Consider the following 24506-nt stretch of genomic DNA (forward strand, 5'->3'; position numbering starts at 1 on the left):
GACATGTACAGCTAGATCAAGTTGCTCAGATCCCAGACCTCAAATGTCTTCAGGGATAGGACATCTACCACCTCTCTGGCAATTCCAGCCAGATAATATATTCTTATATATTATTATTAAAATAAGATAACCCACAGTAGGGAATATTGCTGCAATTGACAGTAAGTAAGCTTAAATTAAAGCGATATTGCAGAGAAGTGTGTTCTTAGCTATGTATTTTTTTTTTTATCATTGCTTTATGTTGTCCTTTAAACTGGAATTGGCTCATCATAGAACAGTCTTAGCGTAGATGATCAAAATACAGCTTTGTAATTCTTAAATATTGTTATTTTTCCAATTTAATTTTCCTTGACCTTTTTCTTGTGTAGTAAGGTACTGTTTTCATTGACCACTCATTACTTCAAAGTAGAGGAAGGAGGTGAAAGATCAGTCTGTGTCACATTTGGCTTTTTCTTCTTTGTGAAAGCAATGGCAATTTTGATTGTGACAGAAAACTATTTAGAGTTTGGACTGGAATCAGGTAACTCCCTTCTTTAGTTTTTGCAAGTCTTACTTATTGCATGACCAGAAAGATTTATTTCAGGTCTTTCAGATATTTTTGAGAATATATCTGTTAATTTTAACTCCGTTATGTGATACACTGTTTCTGGAGGATATTCTGTCTAATGTTCCCTGCTTTGTTTCAAGATACGTAAAATGCCTTGGTTTTTTTGTTTACATTTGCCTTCCAGTTTTATTTTTAATCTGTTTTGCCTTGCATTGTGAAGTGAAGCGCCTTCATTTAAAAAAAAAAAAAAAAAGAAAAAGAATAGGTACTTGGTCTGTAAGAGTCAGTGTTAATTTCATTAATGTTCATGAAAAGTTCAAGTATCAAATAGGTACTTTCAATAACTGTTAATATCCCATTTTTATTGTACTGTGGTGTAATCAGTGTGTGAAAGAATTATCCTAGCATATGAATACTTTTCAAAAGATGTATTGTTGTGTAGGGGAGAGGGAGGGTAGGATTGTTTTTGCTGTGGTAAAATGCATATAATCTGTGTGTCTCCACAGGATTCTCAAATTTCTCAGAAAGTGCTATGCAGTTCCTTGAAAAGCAGGGTTTGGAATCCCAGTAAGTCCTGGAAATACAATGTTCTACATTGTCTTTGCATTTATAACTGAACCACTTGGATTTTCTTAGCAAGCATTTGTCTAGCATATTGTGCTGTTATACATGCTTATAATTGCTCAAAAATGTGAGAGATTATTAATGAGATAATAAATATTAATGAGAATAATCGATCAATACTTCAAAGTATCTTTGTTTTCTCTTTAACTTAGATATAGTTTCTATCCTGGTAGTTTGGCTGTAGCATTTAAAAAAAATAAATTCAGAAGTACAATTTTCATGGCAGTTTTTAAGCAATCTTTGCAATGCTGAAGGAGCCATTTGACACAAAAAAATATCTTTCTGATGTTTCTATGGTATGTAAGCAGATGAATGTGCAAAAAAGCTTCAGACACTTCAGATGGAGCTTGCGATGAAGTTGGCTTTAGGAGTAAATTTTGACTTTTGTTCACAGCTTCAAGTTCTGTAGTATTTTCCTCCTTCACAAATACATCTGCTTGCTACAGGATATCTCAAGTTTTTTATGGGCTACGAAAGGAGTATGCCATTGTTTGTTATGTTACTTGTGTAACATAACATTGTTGTAGATAGGCATTGTGTATTGTAAAATGGACTTTTAGTTACAACTCTGTCCTTACACATGTGCTGACACATGTATTATGGGGTGTATCCTTACTGTGAGGGTTAAGCTTTCAATTTCTGACTTGGGAGTTCTCAAGTATTGTGCCAGAACTATGAAATTCTTTATTTCTGTGGAACAGATCTTTCTAATATGCCTACTTAGAAAACATATCATTTTTAGGTAGGAATATCAGAGAAACTTTTAACTGAATCTCATGTATGTCTTAACCTTTCTTCACTCCGTTTTACCTAAGCTATTATGACTTTGCTAGCTTCTTTGTTAATTTTCCTGTTAACGTTCCTTTATTTTTAAACTTGTGCAGTGCTTTGGCTGTTCATAGGAATGACTGAGTTGACAATGGTGTCTTCTGGTAGTTTGAGGTTGTGGACTCACAAGTCTGAAGCTTACATAGATAACTAGAATTGTTTTTGTTTTTCTTTAATCTGTATGTCGTTTGATGTTTTTGTGTGTGTGTATGTTGGTAATTCAGTGTTTATTAATTCCATAATTCATTTAATCCTTAGTACTTTTTTCAGTAATTGTGATGTAATGCATAGTTAATTAAAAATAAAACAATATCGGCTACTTGGAAGAGTAACTAATTGGGTACATGTATGTGTTTGATAAATCTGTGGGAAAAAAATAATAAGTTTGATAAAGCTTCTTAATGGATAAAAGGAAAATGCAGCTAACATATAATTTAAAAAACATTAATCTTGACTATGAAAATTTAAAATTGTGATATATCTGTTCTCTTAAAAAAAATAACCACTGACTTCATTCTGGTGGCTTTTTTATGATACAATTAGTTGTTAATTTTAATATAATGTTACTCTTCTTTGTTTTACTATACTAACAAATTTAACATCTTCTAGGAGGTTTTTTGCACTAGGAAGTTTTTTTTAATAGGAAAGTTTTCTGTTCATTTTATTAAATAAACAGATGACTTATTTTTTGTTTTGGTGCCTGCTTGAGTTGTAATGATGCTGGTATTCCAGAGTAAAACTATACAATACTTTTTGTTTTTTGATTAAATATTAGATACTGTTGAAAGTAATCACTGATACCCTGCCCATTCACTTCCTCCTCAAGAAAATGCTTATTTCCTCTCTTTTCTTTTAGGGGTCCTGTGTCTAAACTAACCTTCAAATTGTTCCTGGCTGTTTTGTGTTCACTTATTGGTGCTTTTTTGACATTCCCTGGCTTGCGACTGGCTCAAATGCATCTGGATGCTCTGAATTTAGCAACAGAAAAAATAACACAGTAAGAAAAAATATATGCACATAGGTATATGCTACTCAGTCTTAAATCTTTGATGTCTGGAAATAAAATGAATTATTCCAACATGAAGGTAGTGACTAAGACTTCTGCTGCTGCTTGCATTTTGTATCTCAAGCAGACTTGCCACCTGCTTCTTTCTGGTCAACCTGTGCTCTGACAGTCTTTCATTCTTTGCCTTGTGATTAGAGTCCCAGTTACAGGAACATTTCTTTCCCTTCCTCCTGTTAGAGCACAAGGAATGTTTCTACATAATACTTTCTTTCCTCAGTCATGTTTCTTGGGAAGTTCAGTTAACTGGAAGAAGACATACAGCCACAGACTTTTTTATTTTCCTCAGTAGTCCAATAGATGAGCATCATGCTGTTGGTGATAAATTTAGGGGAAGATCCAGAGGCATACACATACAACAACAGCAACAACAACAAAAATCCACAAAAAATAAACTAAACAGAAAAAAAAAAAAAGGAAGAAAGAAATAGCCTCAGAAAGGCAGCTAACTGGAAAAATGTTTAAAGTGAATCTAAAACTCAATGAAAACTTCTGCTACTAGATTTAGAAATTAGCATATAATACTTCATTTTCCAATATTTTGTACTTCTTACATTATGACTCAGAATATTTTAAAAAGTCAGATGCTAATATTTTATTATTATAGGAACATTTTATTTTGCAGCTGCTCTTGAGCAGTAAAATGTTTTCTTAGATTTAACTGGTTTTTTTTTTCAGCTTGTTGACTGAAGAGCCCCACATGCCTTTTGTAGGTCTTGACCATTGATATTTAATACACAGATGTTACTTCATGGGCCATTGTGATGATTTAGTCTGTCCACTTTGCTGAGAGAAATGCTATGTTACCAGCAGGTTGAGGGAGGCGATTGTGCCCCTCTAATCTGCTCTTGTGAGACCCCACCTAGAGTCTGTGTGCAGTTCTGGGGCCCCCAATACAATGAGGACATGGAGCTGTTGGAGTGAGTCCAGAGGAGGACCATAAAGATGATCAGAGGGCTAGAGTATTCCTCCATGAGAACAGGCTGAGGGAGTTGGGGCTCTTCAGCCCAAAGAGGAGAAGGCTCCAAGGAGGCCTTATAGCAGCCTGTCAGTACCTGAAGAGGGCTACAAGAAGGCTGGGGAGGGACTATTTATAAGGGCATGTAGTGACTGGAAGAGGGAAAAGGTTTTAAACTGGAAGAGGCTAGATTTAGACTAGATATCAGGAAGGAATGCTTTACTGTGAGGATCATGAGACACTAGAACAGGTTGTCTGGCAGTGCTGTGGATGCCCCTCCCTGGAAGCATTCAAGGCCAGGCTGGATGGGGCTGTGAGCAACCTGGTCTAGCGGGAGGTATCCCTGCCTGTAGCATGGGGGTTGGAACTACATATGATCTTAAAGGTCTCTTCCAACTCAAACTATTCTGTGATTATATTTTTGGATATAATAATTATTTCGGCATAAACCAAAATCTGTTTAAGTGCTCAACTTAAAAATTAGCTGTGTTTAAATTGAGTCCTTCACTCTTGGTAAATTTTTAACTAAGTATTTTGTATTAGATTTGAGATCTTTGTAGATGAATGCATGCAGTTAGAGCTGCAGGCTCTTGGCTCCTGCTTTATCTGCTGTTAACTTTCTGTCTATAGGCTGTGACCAACTCTTAATCTGTTCTTATCAGGCAAATAACGTGCTCGTTTTTTCATTTTTATATACATAAATACTTTAAAATTTCTTGTGCCTTTTCTATTACTACATTGTAATTTTCCAGCATATTCCCTGATCTGTGAATGTGAGATTCTCTGCAGGAATATAAAATCTCTGAAACAGAACTTGATTAATAAGATCTAAAAGGTCAATTGTTAATTACTAGTATGGGGTTTTGAAAAATAAATCTTGTCTAACTTGATGTTTAGAGGATATTAAATCTGATTGTTGAAGATAACATTATGCAGCACCAAGCAATTTTTTCATGTCCACTAACATTTTGACTATTTTGACTAAGGCAAAAAATATAAAACAAACAAAAATCTCATACTGCAGAATGGATTAAAACTTGATCAATCAGCAGTGTAAATAGGTAATGAAGTTAAAAACAAAGAGTTGTCACTGGTAGTTTCCAGTGGGCCTAAAAAGATCAATGTTTGCTCTTTGTGATGTGTTTTGAGCAGATCATATATGAGTGTTTGCAGTTGTGGCAATGACTAAAGGGAGTAGTAAATGAGGATGACTGTAACTGATGCAAAGGTCTTTAAATTTGAAGTGGGAAAACAATGCCTTTCTTTGCAGTCAAACATAAGATTATACTTGGTAAAAGAAACCAGAGAGGACAAGCTGTATTTATAAAATGGGAGACTTATAGAAAACATTGACATCCCACATAAGTAGCTGAACTAGCTACCACTTGAATAGTGTGGTTGAAGTAATTAACATTATTCTTCCACAGATGTATATACAGGGAATAAATTTTAGAGAAAAATAGGAGAAAAACAATGTCACTTTTAGTTTTGCTAGTTTGATTTTAATTGTGAGCAGTATTCTTCTTTGTATGTATTTTGGAGTTTTCTTAATTTTTACTATTTTCATACAGTCATTTTCCAGAACCTGTTACAAGAATCCTTCAGCCTGTTTCCTTCTGCTTAAATAAACAGAAAGGGAATCTTGCCACCATTTGGTACATTCCAGTCTATTAACTTAGTAGGATGTCTTTAACTGGAAGCTCATGTGAAATGTTTTCACAAGTTACTAAGATAATCTGGACTGCTTTTTGGTGCTGTTGTGCTTCCTAGCAGTACTTGAAAACTTACAGTGTTTATTTCTTCATCTGAAACCAATGGTTTAAGTGATGCAGTAACTGCTTCTGAAGCATTCCAACTTTTTAGTGAGTATGAGTTTAGTGAGAATGAGTTTAGCAAGCTTGTCTGCTTGAAATCAGTACAGTATTTCAGAATAACTTTTGGTTACCTCATTTTTTTTTTAATAGATTAGAAGAAATGTCTTTGGAGATGGCTATATAGATGAGCCAATTCTGTTAGAGGCATTGCACTAGCAAAAAATACCAGATTACAGGATGAAGTGTCAACTGTTCTTATTTTATTTGAGAATTGTAAACCTGGGGTATAAGCTTTAGATTGGTCCAAAGGAGGAATAAAAGAAATATGTTAATTTCAGAGAAAACTCCAGAATATTTTCTTTTTTTAAATCTACTGTTTTATACGTTGAGTTCCTTTTAAATTAACAATGTAGACAGTGTAGTTTTATACTGTGCTTTTTAAATAATGTATTTTTTTGTTAGTATCTTTAATTGAATGCAATTTTCCCCTGGTTTGCATAGATAATGGAAATTAATCTGAGTACCTTTTTCATAAAACAAAAAAATCTTAAAATAATGACATGTTATCCATCTACGATGCTGACTGCCTAGATTAAAACTGTAAACGCTACTGCAGTTTGGTGTTATGTTATAGACTGGAAATTTTTTAACAACTGTCTTTTCTATAGTGTGATATGGTGCATGTAGTTAGTTCCTTTGATTAGACTGTTAAAGTGTCTGGAAAAAGAATTATTTCAAAGAGCGCTTTTAAAACCACTGTCAGTGTGGTTTCACAGTACACAGTATTTTGTTAAAATGTAAGTCATAATCTTAAAAATAGAGAAGTAATCTCATTATTTACCTTTCTCTCAACTATATTAAAACTTGGACTTACCTTTTTGAGTCTGTGTTGCCATTTTGAACAGTACGATAATTGTTTGCATTTAACAACTTCCTTCCCCCTCTCTTTTTTCTTTCAGAACACTGCTACATATAAACTTCTTGGCACCGTTATTTATGGTTCTTCTATGGGTAAAACCAATCACTAAGGACTACATTATGAACCCACCTTTGGGCAAAGAGAGCATACCTTTGTAAGATTCCTTTAAAACCTTTCTGGGATTATTCAGTGTAAAGCTATCAGTCTAAGTAGTGCCTTCTGAAAGTTTAGTGGTGTGAAAGACTAAAAACTGTACAGCTTTTGTCATCGAAAGTATGCCCTTTAGAGCTCATCTGTCTCAGAGGGAGAATGAATCACAGTGCTGAGTTGATGGTTCTAGAAAAGCCACTATGTGCTGGCATCTCTTTGGCAGATTAATGGGTTGGTTTTTTTAGGTCTGGAGTACCACCCCACTGCCATCTGTTGAAAACCTCACAGCTTATATATTGGTTTAAGAAATGAGTGGTTGAAGACGAATGAGATGAATAGATATGAGGACTGGTCTAAGGCTCTTAGTATGATGAGAAGTGTTTCAAAATCTGTGCATAGATGAGTGCCTAGCTTCATTATTAATTTTGCTTCATTAATAGATAAATTACATAAAAGCATAAAAATGGAAGATTTTCATGAGTGATGCTATATTATAAAATACTGTTTTCAGTAGCATAGATGGTTGTTACTATTGCTTTTAGTCTAGGAAAATCAGAATAATAGTAATTGGTAGGCTTATAACTGATATGTTTGGCTGTCAGTTTTATTGCTTAATACATAGGTCACTCTGAAAGTAATGCCTCCTATTTATTTCCATGGGAACTACAACAAATAAAAAGATCACAGTAATACTGTTTAATAGGGCATATAAATACTTAGCTACAAAACTGTCTTTTTCAGCATAGTTACCACCATCAGTTATACGTTTTCACCAATGATGAACACGAGCTGGAATGCTGTGCTCGTAAAAATCTGCATGACTGTCTGGAACATGGTTAGTCTTTCACACCACTTCACCACTGCTGGGGCATTCTATCTGCTATCTCACTGTGCTACCTCCATTGTTCTGTCTCCATAAACATGTAGCAAGTGTCAACTAATGTCAGTGGGTCAGGTTTTTTTGCATGGAGAAATTCAGTGACACACCTTTGCTTTATATGCATTTCTGTATCAGATGCTTTTTTGTCAGACTGCCCTTTTGCTGCTGTCTGTCTCTTGGCAACAACATATAATGGAGTATTGGTGGGAAGGTTCAACCTCTACTTCCCTGTCATCAACATCTGCTTCTGACATTGTGCACCAACGTAATAAAATAGGAGGCATTAATTTCAGAGCAGCCCTTGTAGATCTAAAAGATGCTTTAAAGACAATTTTGTAACCATTAGTCTATTACATAAAATTGGAAATATAGATTTTTTTTTTGCTTCCATTTTACTTCTGAGTTTGTCTTAAAATGGTCACGCTGTAACAAGGTATCTAAGATATTTGAGGTTCCCACTTGCTACCTAGAACTGTGTGTATCTCAAAACCTGGAGTTACTGAAAGTTTGTAATGTTCTGTGTACGTTAGTCAAATTTAGTCATTCAAGAGCTGTTATTGTTTGCATATTAATGTACTAAAGTAAGTGAAATTTAATGCTGTACTGGGGCTCCTGAGAAGTAATAATACCAAGAGAAATGGATGGAAATAAATACTTATTTGCACATTAACTTTGTAATTGTGGGTTGTTCATTAAGTATTTCTGACCGCATGCCTGAAGATTTCTTTACAGAAGATGCATTTCTTTTTATTTTTTAATCTACAGAATGTCAGAAGATACATTTGACACCATGAGGTTGTGGATTATAATCCTGCTGTGTGCTTTACGATTGGCTATGATGCGCAGTCATTTGCAGGCCTATCTGAATTTAGCACAGAAAAGTGTGGATCAGATGAAAAAGGAAGCTGGCAGAATAAGCACAGTGGATTTACAAAAAATGGTAAGTACAGTGGGACTAAGGTTATACATTTGGAATGCTTGCTCTGTTTAATCTGCTTTTTTTTCCAGTTTGTTGTGTCTTCTGTGGCACCAGGATGAAGCTTTCTTCTACAGAAATAGTGCTGAGAAATTCTCTAAACCAAAATATGCAGAGATGTCAACTGTATTATGCAAATACTTTATCTTAAACTGTTAATGCATTGTTGGCAGATATCTCCTTGTGCAGTGTTTTTTAAAAATACCGTGGCAGACAGCATGCTTCTCTTGTTTCTGTTGCACAGATATAAGCTATGGAGTGCATAGGGTCTGTGGCAATTAACTGTTGTAGTGTGGGAGGAATAGGGAGAATTTGAGTTTAGAAAGAAGAGCAATGTACTGTTACCTAATGGAAATTGTTATTTCTCAATTGAGACAGAATTTAAGATAGATTAGTTATATTTTGGGATAAGACATATTTAGTTCTGTAAGACCACTCTTGTGAGGCACCAGCTGTGCAACAAAAGTACCCATCTTGTTACTGTCAAAAATGATAGGAAAGATTGGATTTTTTTTAATGAAAAAGAACAAACTGACAAGGTAGAAGTTTGTAAGCTTGCTGTAAAACAGTGCCGCATGTTACCTGCAAATTAAATTTAGATTTCTAGTGTTGCATGATAGTGTTGTCTGATGATCTTGCTGATCTAGGGTGTATTCCAGAAGGAATATTGAAATATGACATAGGATGAGGATTCCTCTCTCAGAATTGTCAGTGTCACTAATAATTCTGTCTCTGTTGCCACCGGATATCTTACTGTTAGTAGAGGACTGTGTTGTAGTTATTTTACATGTTTATGAAGTGTTTGGCTTTGTAGTAAACGTTAGGAAATGCAGGTAGTGACGACTGGTTATGATGGAACTGTATGACAGTAGATGGTTGTGAATGCGTCTTAGTTTTTTTTGAAGGCTTTCATCTTATCTGTGAAACAAAAATGTCTTCTATTTCCTAAGTCTGTTTATTATGTACATACACGTCTTCTCTTTAAGAAACCCATGGCCACTAAATACAGTTCTGTCTTATTTTATTACCGTTAGCCTTTTCGTCTGGAACTCTTGCCCGTAAAATCTTTCCGATAGCCTTGTAGCTGACCATTACTTTCTTATTTGTTCTTTTTATCATATTTCATCATTTATCTTACAGTACTTTTGATGCTTCCTTTCTGAGTGTCTTACTGTATTTTTTTTCTCATGCTAGTTTTTGATGCTTGCTCATCTCAAAGCCCTTTGAGATGTTTTAGGGGTATTTCCAAAAACGTGATGTCTGTCTTCATCTTTTTTGCCACCCTGTATTCTGTTCTTTACTAAAATCTGATTAGCTTTAATTCATTGCTTGCTTTCTATTGATTTTATGACTTTTTCTCCTCTTTATCTGATATATTCTTGTAGGTCAGAAGCTTATATGAAATACGTAATGTAAAAATCTTGAGAAATATGGAACAGATTATGGGGAGGAGAGAGTGATAAATCTGAGTAGGTTTCAAGAAGTAGTAATGTATATATGAAATAAAGACCTTTTAAATAGTTTGTTATTGATTATCTGCTAATGAAAAATCCTCTTGTCAAAATGATATTTTACATTGGGAAACACTAGATGTTTTTCTTTTTAACCAAATTTTTGTTTACTTTTGGTGAAACTTGGGATTTTAACTATCTTGTTTGCGTAGTGGAATTTATTTTGTAAATAACTAGGGACTTACAATCAAAACTAATTTTTTGTTAGCGTATTGAAATAAGAATCTTCGAACAATAATATGCAGTGTTCATAAGCAGAATTTTTTCAATTTTTGTAACTGAACAGATGTTTTTATTTACTTCCTTTAATGGCTTCCGCTCAGAAATTTAAGTGCCTTGATGAGCTGATCAGCTAGGGTTTTTTTTCATTAGTTATTTTGAAACGGTGGGTCATACGCTGAAATACGCTAGAAAACTTAAAATTGCATTTGTGCATGTGTGTTGTTTTTAATGAATTGCGTATTTATGTAGGTTTGCTCTGAACTCATAAATGATTTTCTTCTATCTTCTCAGGTGGCTCGAGTATTCTATTACCTTTGTGTAATTGCTCTGCAGTATGTTGCACCACTGGTAATGCTTCTTCACACAACTCTGCTTTTGAAAACACTAGGTAGGCAAAATTTGATGGGCAAATCTGTTCTGTACAGGACTTTTATATTTTCAAGTTGCTATAGAGAATTAGAATTTATGAGTAATGCAATACAGAAATATGTTGTTTCCTGTCATTTAAAACATACTGATCTATAGTTTGTAAGTTATCTTCTTCTCTTGCTGCTTTTGACACCTATCAATGATATGCTAATTTGATTGCTTTATTTCTGAGAAATTGCATAGTACAACAAATGAAGCTTTTTATTTCTATTTAAATATTCATATTTTTCAATATTTTAAGTGAGCTGTATAAAGCACTGTTTATATATAGTTATATGTTTAGATAAAAGATACAATCTTTTATCTATTATTTGATTTTTTTCCCCAGTTCTTCAATTTTCAGTGGGTTATTGAAAAGAAATGGAAATAGAAGATTCATTTCACTTATAGGAGACTTGATATCACTGTTTTTTTTTCTTCCTTATGAGGGATGTCTTTCTCAGGCTGCCATGCAATCATGGCATTCTTTTTGCAAAATGTCAGCCGACAGAGAGAGGCTTCATTAGGCTGTGATTCATCTCATCCTGAAGCAGACATCTATATCTAGTGAGATTAATCATACCAGGTACTGATGAGTCCCAAGGCAACCGTTTCACATGTAGATGTTAGTATGTCAAAAAGGAGGATGAATCCTACCGTGATGGGTTACTAGTGTGACCAGGAAGCCATGAGGAGGAAAATAGGTAGCTCTTACTAAGTTACAACTATTTGCGTGTGTGTTTAAAAAATATAAAAAAAAATACAGTGTATAGAATGAAGAAAATTTAATTTCATAAAAATTTGTTAATTCTTTATTTCAACAGGTAATTATTCTTGGGGCATCTACCCAGAACTGAGTTCCAGCGCTCCTGTAGAAAACAGTTTGCTTCCCAATTCAGCTTATTCTGAATCTGTACCTGTTGATGGAAAGATGAAAGTAACTGTAGTACAAATAACAATGGCTTTGGGAAGCCTAAAGAATATTTTCACTCCTCTCCTGTTTCGGGGACTCCTGTCGTTCCTTACCTGGTGGGTTGCTGCTTGCCTCTTTTCTACAAGCCTTTTTGGGCTTTTCTATCACCAGTACCTGACTGTGGCATGAACAGATCAACTGATAAGTATGAAGTCAAATTCTAGATACAAACCCAGGTACCCAAGAGGAGGTGAAGAAAAAAAGAAGAAAGATATTTATGAAGAGAAAGCATATCATATTTCTTAAACTCTTCCTCTGTGTTCTCAGGGTGAATATTCTTAAAATGCTTAAAATCACAACTGGGTTTGTTAGTTTTGTTACCCAAATGGTAGGTAACTAATTCAATTATAGTGGTAAGATTGATATTATTATGTGGCAAGCATTGCTGCGCATCTTGAAATGTTACAACTTCAGAGTATCTTGGTTTCCATAAAGAGGAAGTCGCCTTCAACACTTAAAGAATCAGCAGTCAGTAACTGAACTGTGTGAGTAGCTACTGGTCATGCTGATGGTGGCTACTTGTTGAGTAAAATATTGAAACTGAGCCATACAATGGACAGAAAAAGGGGATTTTAAAAAGTTCTGTTGGATAGTTTTTGATCACTTTTCACCATGAAAAATGAAATAATCCAACAGGACAAAAGCAATGCTGTATATTACAGTAAGGAAAGTTGTATAAAATTTCAATTTAGCATAAGAAAAATGTATGGACCTGGCAGGTATTGCTGCCTAAATATTATGCAGGAATGCTTGCACAGTGAAAGGAGAGTTATAGAAAAATAAATAAATAAATAAAAATATATAATTTCAGTCCCTAAGTCATTTTGAAGTAATGGCCATTTGTATTGGTGCTAATTTTGATCCACAGATTCCATTCGGATCTTTTAAAATTTTTCTTTTTAGATAATAGATAAAATTCCACTGAATTCACAAAATAATAGAATTAGACTAGTGATGCCAATTAAACATTTCAAAACAATACAGTTTAATCCTGCTGACTGAGAGTGTATGTATCTGTGATGTACATATATATATATATTATATATGAAATATATAATATATATGGAGTTATAAAGTATGGAATCTTTATTTTAAATTACTGAATGTATATTATAGGGCCATGGGAGAGGGATATATATGTATCTAGTAATTTCAAGAACCCATTTGAAATGAAAATTAAATTTTTTTGAAAGTTCAGTTGAAAGGGCTATTTGTTTTTGGTGCCTCACAGGTACTTAGCTCTACTAAAGAACTTACACTGTTCTGAAAGAAGAGATCTGCTTCATCTCTTAGTCTTGAAATTTCTGCTCTGTCAGATCATTTCCTTTAACCAGTCTAGTTTGTGTTAACTTGGCCACGCAGTAACAACTAGTATCTCTTGGCTTCAGAAATAAATTTTCTTTGTAGTAAAACAGTTGTTGTAAGGAAGAACAAGCTTTAACTTCACAAGTTTTGCTTAACTGGAGGGATAGAGCCTACATATCAAGCATTGTGAAACAATGATTGATGAAGTTTTGGATATTTTGTGTAATGGGATAACAGGATGATTCGTATGCAGTAGCTTTTTTTTTAAAAAAAAAAAGTTAATATTTCACTGTGCAGAGTTCAGTGCTTCTTTGACTAATATTGGCTATTTTTATGTTCTTTTTTTCTCTTTACTTTGTGTACCACTCTAACATATAATCAGCATTTCTAAATGAAAGAGTTTAACAAAAAGTTGCAAACTTACCATATGGGAAAGCGAACTTCCAGTGAATGCAGAAAATTCAGGGTTTACACTGGTGATAAACTGTCTTGCTATATCAAATGCCATTTAAACATTTACTAATACTAGGAAAAGATCCGTGTACACCAGCTAGTACCTACTGCATGTGTTTGGGATATCTTGAGAACACCTTGCATGACTTGACTGGTTTCATTGCAGTGTAATATTTCAGTGCTACTGGTGCTGCAAGCTTTGTTTTTTTTTACACCAGCTTTCCGTGATTAACAAGGACAAAGATTCATCTGTGTAAAATGGACTAAAGTATTTTACTTCGCAGATTCAGGTCTTGAAATATTTCTAGGATTTGTATTCCAGAGGAATAGAATGAGAAATTATCACAGGTCCAGTACTGGATCCAGTTTCTTCTGTTAGTTCAAGATATTTCGTTAATATAAGAATGATGCAAGCATTTAAGTCATAGATGGGTATCCACCTTTAATGTTTCAGTCATTAAACTAGTAAAACAAGGAAGTACAAATTGGTTCTGATTGTGAACTTGACCAAAAAGCTCACTGGAAGAGATTGTTGCAGTTGAAGGATAGGAATAAGATGACTTCAAAATAATGCTGAATAACTGTTTCCTTTAGCATAATGCATGTTCTTGGAAGCTCATAGGTAGAAGTGAACTATGGTTATATAATACTGACTTTGGCAAAGGATTGTGTGTAGCTCAGCTTTTGATGAGGAATCACACTATCTTATGTTTCAGATATCATACTGTTCACAGTGAAGTATGCACTGGATGATGCTAGAATTAAGATCAGTGCTTCTGGTTGTTGCTGTTTTGTTGTTCCATGGGATGGGAAGGATGACCTTCTGATCAGCAGTTTGATCTGAGTAGGAGGCAGTTTTCTTTGGTTTTATTTAATCCTTACATGAGACTTACTGAAAACTATAATATAGCAATAAACATCTTTGAACTTTTAGGTGACAGTGAAATGGGAGGAAGTATGTTGCTATACTTGTGAGCAATGCATTTTATAACTACCTTATATGATATGCTCAGAAGTGACTTTTAAAATAAAATAGCAGCTTTGATAGTTCTGACCTCCATGTATATTATGTAAACTAAGTAGTATCTGCTCACTTGTTCAGGAAGTTCTTTTAAAACAGCAGCTGGCAAATGCTTTCCCCCTACACCACCATCCCCAGAGAGCCTTATTGGCACTCTGTGGGAAAAAGCAGCTTACGGAAATGGAAAAACAGGTAAAATAAGACTGAATTGCTAGTAATTTTTATTCAGGATTCTTGCTTTTTTCTGCACTGCCTACTTCATTTTTGGAAGAGTTCAGAAGGAAAGATGCCTTTGATGAAGTTCCGTTCTACCTTTATCACTCTGGTAACATGACTTGTTGGCCTGATGTTTTTTTCTTTTTTTCTGTCCACAACTTTTTCCTTTCAGTACCTATGAAGAACTGACCTGGCTAGATTAGTTAGTATTTGTATTTTGATTATTGTTTTGTTATGGGTTTAAATTAACTGGTCATTGCTGGATTAGTTCTTTAAATAAGTCCAGCTGGAATTTGAACAGAATTACTAGTAGGTTAAAAACTCTTTTTCTATTACAGTTGTCCTTTTAGATAGAAAGTTAAGATAGTACTAAATCCACGTCTTCCAGCAAGATTCAGGATAGTCCAAGTGTAACATTTGGACTAAAGAAGTTGAATGGGAAAAGGAAGTGGGACTTGAACAAGCCTGCTTTTCTACTTTGCAAGCAGTATTCTCAGGCAGTACTTGACCTTTGTTGATCATTTCAGGCTCTAGGATTTTCCAGGTGTTGAAGGAACTGTGGCAGTTTTTTTCTCTTCCTGTCTTCTCTTGCACAAGAAGCAAACATGAGAAATAAGCATTAAATCAGTACAAGAGAAGATCCTTTACAGGGGGATATGCTTTAGAAAACTCATTTCTGTGGCAATTGTTCTTCATCTTCTTCTACCCACAAATACTGGAAGATAAGCAAATAGAAATGCGTACTTACCTGAATTGTAAAGTCATACTCACTACAAAAGATGCCATCAAGATACATCATCTATGCAAGTAGGTAGCATAACTTTAATGTGTAGATAGGTAGTTAGTGCAGAGTTTTCAACTAACGTCAAAGGAGCAATTGAAATTATTTTTATTATGCTGTACTGAAGTACAGCTAAATTCTAATAGAGGTCTTGGATTGAATAGAAGATTTAAAAGTATCTTATGTGAAAATGTATAAATCTTTTTGAAGGCTCTACAAGGTAAAATGCCATGTGTGTTTTTATTCTCAAAGGATTGTTTTGGTTATTGTCTTGTTTTTTTTGGTTTTTTTTTTTTCCCCAAAGAGACTTTGAGTAGTTTTGAAATATTACAGATTGTTTTGGTATATGACAATCTGTGCCACAAAAATTCACCCTACAGTTAATGTTGTCCCTAACAAGAATTAAGTTCATAGTGCAAATGGGCAATCTTGAATGAAAACAAGGCCACACAAAATAGAGTGTTCTCTTGGAGAAGTCTTTGCACTGTGGCTAAGCAAGTTCTAACAGAGGAAGTCAGTAGCAGGTCCCTTGGATCATAAATCGTATACTGGCGGTGAATGCTTACCATAATGAGTAAGTAAGACTGTTATTTTCAGCATCTGAATTCCAAATCCGAAATCCCAGATGATAAGTTAAGAGCAGTCTGGTAGTTGTTCTAAAGAGTATCTAGGCAACACATACCAAATGCCTGATCTAGTTAAGAGCGCTGATGCAGGGCAGGTAGTCTACTGCAGAGTGATTTCTTTTTCTTTAGAAAGGACTGCCATGCTTTATAGTGCGGGCAGTGCAAGTCCTGAATTGATGGTGTGTCTAGCCTTCATTCTCAGTACTGAAAGGTTTTCTGCTCTGTGGGAGAGAAATTATGAGGCCAAGATGTTATTCCAAGGCTGCTTTTACTGAAATCTGTATATGCTGCACTTAACTTTTTCAAGTGTCTCACTGTGGGTTGCCAGGAGAGTAATGCTACACTGGCCACTTCATGCCAGTGTACATGTATTTTTATAACTTTGATTTTAGTGGCATTTTTAATGGAAATTATTTTTAATCCTGTTACCATCAATCATATTTTAATTTTTTATTAATATCAGTGCCTGCAACTAGAAGTCAAATACTTCTACACTCAACATTTTTTAAAACTTGATTTCCAGACTGGAGTGCTAGCAAGTATGCAGTTTTATATTGATTTGTGTAATCCACCTGTAAATATCAAACTTTTTTCACTTGCTGTCAAAACATCAAGCAAGACTAAAGGAGAAGGTTTGGATTTGCAGTATTCAGCAGCATTGTACCCTTATGACTCTGCTGTTAAAACAAGCAGACACAAAAGCACAGAAAAACAAGAAAGTAGATTTTAGAAGTAGCTTTTTATAAACTCCTTAATAGTTTTTATTTTAGTGATGTGCAAAGTATTTTTTAAAGCTTGGCTTAAGATATCGTCGTAAAGTTAACTTTTTTCCTCTCTTTTCACTTTATCTGTTCACAAAGGGATCTTTGCTTCCCTTATAGCCCTAATTTTCAAGAATTCATATTTATTGCATTTTAGATTAAAAACCAGAAAAAAAATAAATACACACAAAATTATTTTGTAACTGCAGTTCATACCTGTGTCATGATGTGCCAACAAACAGTTCTTTGTTGTCTTTAATAATTCTCTTGTCCCATTGTTATCTTTCTTATGTGTTGTTAGTACATATGGTTTCCTAGGAAAAATCCACGTGGGGAAAAAGTCTGTATAAGCAATGCTATGGCACTTTGTTTAATGTTACAACTGTTCCATTTATGTCACTAAATACTAATGTAAACATGCTACTAAATGATTTAAGCCTAAAAATTCCTACAAGATAGACTTGTTACAAATTACACAGGAAACACCCTCCGAGTTGTAAATACTTGACTTCAATGTCTCTGTTGCTGGGTTTGTGCATAAATTGTGTTGCTGTTCTGTCTTAGATATTTTCCTGTCCTTTTAAGAGAAAAGCACATAGTACTGTATGTTACTGAACAAATCTGAGAATAGAGGGACTCCTCATCTGCCATTTCAGTATTTGCCAAATGGAAAAAACTCTTATATTTTTAATGTAAATTTTAGTTTCCTATTACTGCTAAATTACTTCTGAACAGTGATTTTATAGTTAGAGTTTTGCTAAGTAGTACAATTAGCGTGCTTCGTAGCAAAGGTGTTATCTAATGGAGGTTGCATTAAATAGACCTCTCCTGACCAGTGTTGCATCACCTGCTGTTAAAAACAAATTCTCATTTACTGTGTGCTTTTGGAGTTCATCAGGACTTAGAAACAGGAGAGTGCATGGCAAGTTGAAAGGGCTGAGGAGATGTTGTGTTTGGGGGATTGCTGGCACTTTAATTTTTTTTTTTTTTTAAGTCAGTGGGGATAATACTTAGGTGCAATTACTACAGATAATAAACAATGTAAAGAAATGTTGTATTCTTTTTGTGCACCGTAGATTAAAGTGCCTAACATGGGTGGTCTGTAGAAGACATGCATTAAACTTCTTGCATGTATCTTTGTTTTGCTAAATAACAAGTCAGTGTTTGGAAAGAAAATGCACAGACAGCTAGTCCTAAAAAAGGGGATATGATAAAAACATTCTTTCCATACGGCTTTTGGTATATAGAATGCCTGTATATTTACAGGTCATTATACACTGGAGGCAAATAAGATTTTGGAGAATTTTTTCCATTTTTATTACTTTAGGGATATAATGTGACACCCCACTGCCATATGTACATTCGGTTTTCATCCTTTTTTGTGATTCAAGGAAAGAACTGGCACAACTTGGAAACAATTGACTTTAGCAAAGTTTTCTAGTGACACCCTGGATTCTGCTTATGCCCTACATCTGCAGCTAGCTTTGACTTGGATAAGTAGCTCTGCTTGAGATCAGAAAGACCGCACTGAAGTTCACCACACCTGTATGGAATTGGACTACAGCAGAGGTGAATTGTAGCATGACTGTTTGGGACTGAGCAAGGAAGAGGCTCCAGTTATACTGGCCAGTTTTTAGAATGCTTGTAGAGTAACCGAGTAGCAAACTCATCTGTAGCTGTCAGCTACTTCCTTGCCTCTGAAAATGGTGAGCAGTGGTAATCATCTGGTCTGACGGGCGAGCTGAGAAGCTTGCCTTTGAGTAAATTATCTCTAAATGTGATGTGCTGGTAAGCTGAAATGTTGTAATAGGTTTAAATCTACCAAAGGAAGCCTTCCTCCAAGGAAGCCTTATAAAACCATTTTGAGCTTTTAGCTCTGAGAAGTGGCTTTAGTAACCTACGCTGTATGTAGTACACTGTTGGGGAACACTTGCTCCAGTAAGTGCGCTAAACGTTTCCTTACACTGTGTGTAAGAGATGGTTGCTTGTTATTTTATTGCAGAGCACTAAGAAGCTGGTTTTGTCTTGTTTGTAAGTGTTAGTGTATACCAGGCAGCATTTTTTTAATGTAAAAATAGTGAAAATTGGTTTGTCGTCTAGAAACCTAAAACCTTTAACATCAATAAATGCTGTGAATTGAAGCAAGATTATGCTTTATTATTCCGCTAGTAATTCTGGTGAAATGCTATAATTTATATTTGTTTTTATAATGCACACATTACTGAAGTTAAATTTGTGTTTGTTAGGTACTAGTAGTAATATCACAGCAAATAAGAAAAACTGTGATATCTGCTGTGTATTGAATGCCCCATCAACTTGTCTTTGTAAAGCATTGGTCCGTGTGAGACATTTAATGTCTACTACAGTTATGCTAATACAATATTTAGTATCCCTACATGTACTCTGCATGTCTTTGCATTTGTGCACTGTAGAAGGATGAATTGTTTTTCAGTACTTACTCTAGGTTTAAAAAAGCTTACATTATTTTATATAGTATTTCCCATATCCAAAATAGGACAGTTTCTGAAGCCAAAGATCAATAAATGTTTATTGTCTATCAGTGTGGGTTTTTTTCCTATTTTGTACATTCCACTTGTTTAAATGTACAATATCTCTAGACTTTCCAAGTATGGTAACCAAACTTAACTGTTTCTGTACTAGCCTAAATTGTCGTCTTTAGAAATACTTTTATATATGGTTTCCCTCTTCCTTGCTTGGGGTGCAGCAGAATAATTTCCCTCCATTCCTCCCCAACCAGCATAAATGCAAACTGTCTTAATCATGTGAGTAGTTATTTACCCATGAAGAATCACTTTTTAGATTTTGCTAAAACCACCGTGGTCTCTTCTAATTGTGTCATCATAGTAGCACCAAGAAGCAGTAGGTCTGAAGTGGTGTTTTGTAACCCTTATGGGTTTTTGAAAATATTTTTGGAATATTGAACTTGATTACACATGAATTTTTGTTCCATTCATGCACACATTGCTACACACTAAATGAATTGAATGATTCCAAGCTGTTTAGGTAGTTCTTCAGCAGGAAAACATTCTTGAGAAAACAGTCTCCTTTGATCTCGTAGCAAAGTTGTACCAAAAAAAAAAAAACAAAAACAAAAACAAAACAAAACAAAACAAAAAAAAAAACAAAAGCTTCAATTATAAGAGGAAGTATTGCTACAGAGAAATACCCCGTGGTCCCAAGGACAGTTTTTGAGCAAGAACATTTTTCTGCATACCTCAAAATGCATTGTGCAGACTGGCCTTGAAAGCTTCCGAAAGCCATATTAACTGCAACTTTGGAAAAGAGAGTAATTGGAAAAAATGGAATGGGGTTGGATGCATTTGAAAATACACAAGTTATCTGAGCTATGAGACCTCCTCCTGGAAAGAATCAACACATTGCAGGATGAGTTAAAATCAAGGTTAGGAGGAACATAATGAGTTGTGTGGTATTTTTGTGTATGTTTGGTTTGCTTTTATTTGTACAAACTAAGAACAGCATTCTTAGCAATTTGGTTTCTCCATGCAGCCTGAAGCATCAGTTTCAGTCCCTGAAACTGCAGCAGAATAGATGTCTGGCATATATAAACTCTTAATTGTTTTTATCATCCATAATTCCAGTTCACATAATGTGTTGATTCTTATGTGCTGCTTGAAGTTATCAGTGAGCACCAATGCAGTGTAGATGATCCCCGAGGTTTACTGTAGGCTAGGTGTCTATGCCTTATGAAGTTTGTGGTGTTCAACCTTCAAAATGCCTTTGGCTGGAGCCCAAATGGGTATTTTAGTCTGTTAACTCCAGAGCATCTTAACTGCGTGCACCACAGATAAATGCTGTAGTATTGCAGGGCACAGACAGCCAAGCAGCTGCCTGGAAGATCTGTCCATTTATCCTTCAAGAGGACAAGACCTGTGTGTGCTCTGCTCTTCCAGCTCTTTGCCTGCACTGCAGCAGAAGGCTGCTGTAGGTCTCTCTGCAGCAGATGTGAACCTGTGCTTTCATGAGTGTAATGAAGGCCTGTTTCTGAACCCAAAAGGGTCACATTGCCCAAAGCATAACTGATCCAAAAGGACTTCAGTGAGGAAGGCAAGCAGAGCTGTCCTCTGCTGTAAATTGCAAACAATGCATTGTCTGCTGCTCGCTGTAACAGCTGAAGGACTGCCCAGCTCCTTAAAACTTCTAGCAGTATTCTGTGGAAGCATACCCTAGACAGGTGTACAAGCATGTAGTTCCTGTCTGGTGCTGCTCGCTTTGGGTAGGACTAGGGACGCAATGAGGATGCTTCTGCTCTGAGTCATGTTATGAAGAATTTGCAAAGAAGTTACAATTACTGTCAGACTGTTGTCTGACCAACAGCAACTGGAACTCAGCAGAAGCAGGGAGATGGCTTTTGTGGAGGAATGTTCTGCGCAAGCATAGTGCAGTGCTTGAAGATTCCAGCCACTTGGAAGAATGGTGGACAAAATGGTATTTCTATGATGTAACCAACCTTCCTAGGGAATGAAAAGGGCCCTTTCCTCTCCCAGATCTCACGTAGGGGCTATTTTATGTTAGTAGGAAGTAATTCATCATCCCAGCTCTGGAAGTGGGTGAGTTCTGCAATATTTTATGCTGCTTGTAAGATCTGAGTGCTCAAAGACATCTGTGGAACACTTTGCTGAGGGTCAGCATTTTGCTTTCCCCATGGTGCAGCTTTAACGGGTCTAGGGGCAAGGCTGCTTTGTTCATGGTATATGGGGCCACAGGTCAATTTTGTTGCTCTTGAAAGCTGACAGGGAAACAAAACATCCTTCTTTCTGAAATATGAATCTCACAGGCTTCTTTCTGTGACCTGGACAGATAAGTGGCTCATGCCTAGCATTTCTTTCCACCTGTCAGACTTGAGCGTGCTTTTTTACTGAGTGCAGAACTAGTGTGATTTATGTTTTTGTGGATGTATAGCATGAATAGTCCTCCATTTATCATAAATTAAAAGCAAACGGGTTGTTGTTTGGTGACAGATGTAGCTGCTCTTTAATGAGCACGGGTGCCCTGTTTCTTCCCATTCATTTGGGTTGTGTTGGTAGAAGAAGTTAACTGCAAGTTTTGGGCCTGAAATCCATTTCTTCCCCATTTAAGCCCATACTGTTGTACCCTTACGATCTTCCTGCTATCAACTCAGTCAGAAGGATGCAATAGAAAATGGGCGTTTTGGTCTGCCTGTGAAAAGCGTACAAATGCTGCTGAGGACTTCAGGGCAAAAAAAATGTCCAGTGGGAAAGGTGAGAACTCTGCAGTGCCAGGAGAAATCAGAGGCTAAAATACCCGAAGGCAGAATAAAAGCTGCATGGGGGAGGGCTCTTTCATCTTAGAGCAGGACACGATCCAGAGCCTCATGTTAGGTAAATTAGAGCAGTAAACAATGTAGTTGTAGCAGTCACTAATTACGTCACAACCTGAAAGGGTCAGTTCTCCATTGGGTTGTCTTCAGACATTCTCTTTATAAGCTGCTTTAGGTAAGCAAGTAATTGCTCTTCATGCAAGGAATATCAGTGAAAGGTAACAGATCAGAGGACAAATGACTTGGTTTTCTGCTCAAGACTGGGATTTGGAGACTTCTGCATTGGCACTGGTATAACTGGATGCCACGTGGCTGAGATGGGGATATGCATTTCTTTACCACAACTGAAATCTGGTCTACATGTTGCCATGTGTATATTACATGCTGTCTTTCTAGTAGGATAATGAATGTCTTTGAATAGAAAACATTCTTGGGGATTCTTTTTCTAAAAGGTGCTGAATCTTCCTGGGTGCTGAGAGCAGAGCAGAACATTGCTCTTACAGCACTGGAAGCCTTCACTTGAACTTTTTGTTCCTAGGTTCCACATTTATGACACAAGCTTTTCAGCAAAAGAATACTTCTCAATATCAGATGTCATTTGGTATAGTTCTGAGGATGGTTCTGAGATGCTTTTCTCCTGAGCTGTTGCAAGACAAATATTTCCTGGTTTTCTATTTATGTATTTCTCTTTTGTCCGTGAGTTTAGTTGGCACTTTGTCTCATTTATTTAGTGGTTACTTCTTTGCTCAGATCCTTTCTCCAAATCTGTTATTCAGAGTAACAGTAACTTGGGTCCATTAAATACAGGTTGTGTTTTCTGTTCAAATATGCTAACAGTAATGGGAATGCTGAAGTATTTTGTCCTTATAGGAACATGCACACAAACATACATATATATATGACTAGTATTTGTATACAGGTATATGTTTTTACATATAGACACCATCCTGCTCCATACTCCTGCCTTAACATCAAAATGCTCACCATAGCTCTTTCACATCATGCTCTGACTGGTGTGTACCTGCTTTGTACTCTTAATCCATATATTGTGGTTTGCTTAAAAAAAATTTATGCCACATTTCCTCACAGGCCTTAGTAAACAGAAAGATTATAGCACAGCCTGGCAGCTTGCTTAATTTCCCATTGAAGCATCAGACAGCTTTTCATTCCTCCATCTGACTTCCCTCATCCCTCGGATATCCTTAGCTCTGCTTTCGTCCCAAGCTGCCCCTGGACAAAACACATGACATCATGCAGCTGTCTTCTGTAAAACCCTGCAGTCTGCAGCCCTTAGCACTCCTGATTTTATATGCACAAAACAGCTATACCGAAAAAAAATTGGTATTGCAGGACCAATAGTTGCCTTTAGTGCGATACTTTTTTTTAACAAGGTTTTGATTAATATTTCAATCTGTGTGCTCCAAACTTGTTGAAGACAGAAAGAGCTGTAGGTATTCTCTCCATTGCAGACCTGTACCAGAGAAGAAAGCAGCCTTTTGTGGAAGGCTGAGCAGGAACAAATATGCCCAAAGTTTTCTATATTTTCCTGATAGCGCAGGTCAGAACACCTGTCCTGAAAGCTGCATATTTGCTTAACTGACTTAGTATTGCTTCTGCTTTTTAAAACATCAGGTAATGTTAAGATCCCTCAAAAAAAAAAAAAAAAAAAAAAAAAATAATAATAAAGAAATTTGAACTGACCAGGCATGTACTGCTTACATAAAATAATCTTTCTTCAAATTTTATTCTTTCTAATTCTATTTTATTCTTTCTAATTCTGTTTTTACTTCCACTTTCTGCTTCTTTTGATTTAACTGCACAAAAATGTTTTTTTTTTTGCAAGCTCTTTGCTGTGAGAGGAGTATTATGTCTGAGAAAATGACTGCAGTAAGCCCTTCACATAAAAACATTTTGTATACTTAATAAAAAATAAAATTGTCAAAACACTGAAAGAAATTTTGTCTGCCAGTGCTTGTGTGTTTCAAAGCATGTTTGGCTGTAGGAGACGGTGCAACTCGTAGAGACCAAACATATTTATTGACTGACGGTTTTGCCATTCTGTATCCAAATAAAAAGGCCATGTGGCAGCACCAAGAAAGTGTGGTCTCTGAGAAAAAAAATGAAAAATTGGAAGTACTGATACTCTGGTT

At 35.6% G+C, this 24506-nt stretch overlaps 1 protein-coding gene across 1 annotated transcript in view; it reads left to right on the top strand.

Moving 5' to 3' along the window:
• TMEM161B (transmembrane protein 161B) overlaps positions 1–24033 on the top strand; it is a 44468-nt gene extending 20435 nt beyond the window's left edge. Inside the window, exons 6-12 of the mRNA XM_031612398.2 lie at positions 369–520; positions 1054–1114; positions 2856–2996; positions 6794–6907; positions 8549–8723; positions 10784–10880; positions 11725–24033. Of these exons, the coding sequence (XP_031468258.1) occupies positions 369–520; positions 1054–1114; positions 2856–2996; positions 6794–6907; positions 8549–8723; positions 10784–10880; positions 11725–12002 (1018 nt within the window). The 3' untranslated portion in view covers positions 12003–24033. The remainder of the gene's footprint in view (positions 1–368; positions 521–1053; positions 1115–2855; positions 2997–6793; positions 6908–8548; positions 8724–10783; positions 10881–11724) is intronic.
• Positions 24034–24506: the final 473 nt, after the last annotated feature.

The sequence above is a fragment of the Phasianus colchicus genome, chromosome Z (genome assembly GCF_987193195.1).
Source record: "Phasianus colchicus chromosome Z, bPhaCol1.hap1.1, whole genome shotgun sequence".
Classification (NCBI taxonomy): domain Eukaryota; kingdom Metazoa; phylum Chordata; class Aves; order Galliformes; family Phasianidae; genus Phasianus; species Phasianus colchicus.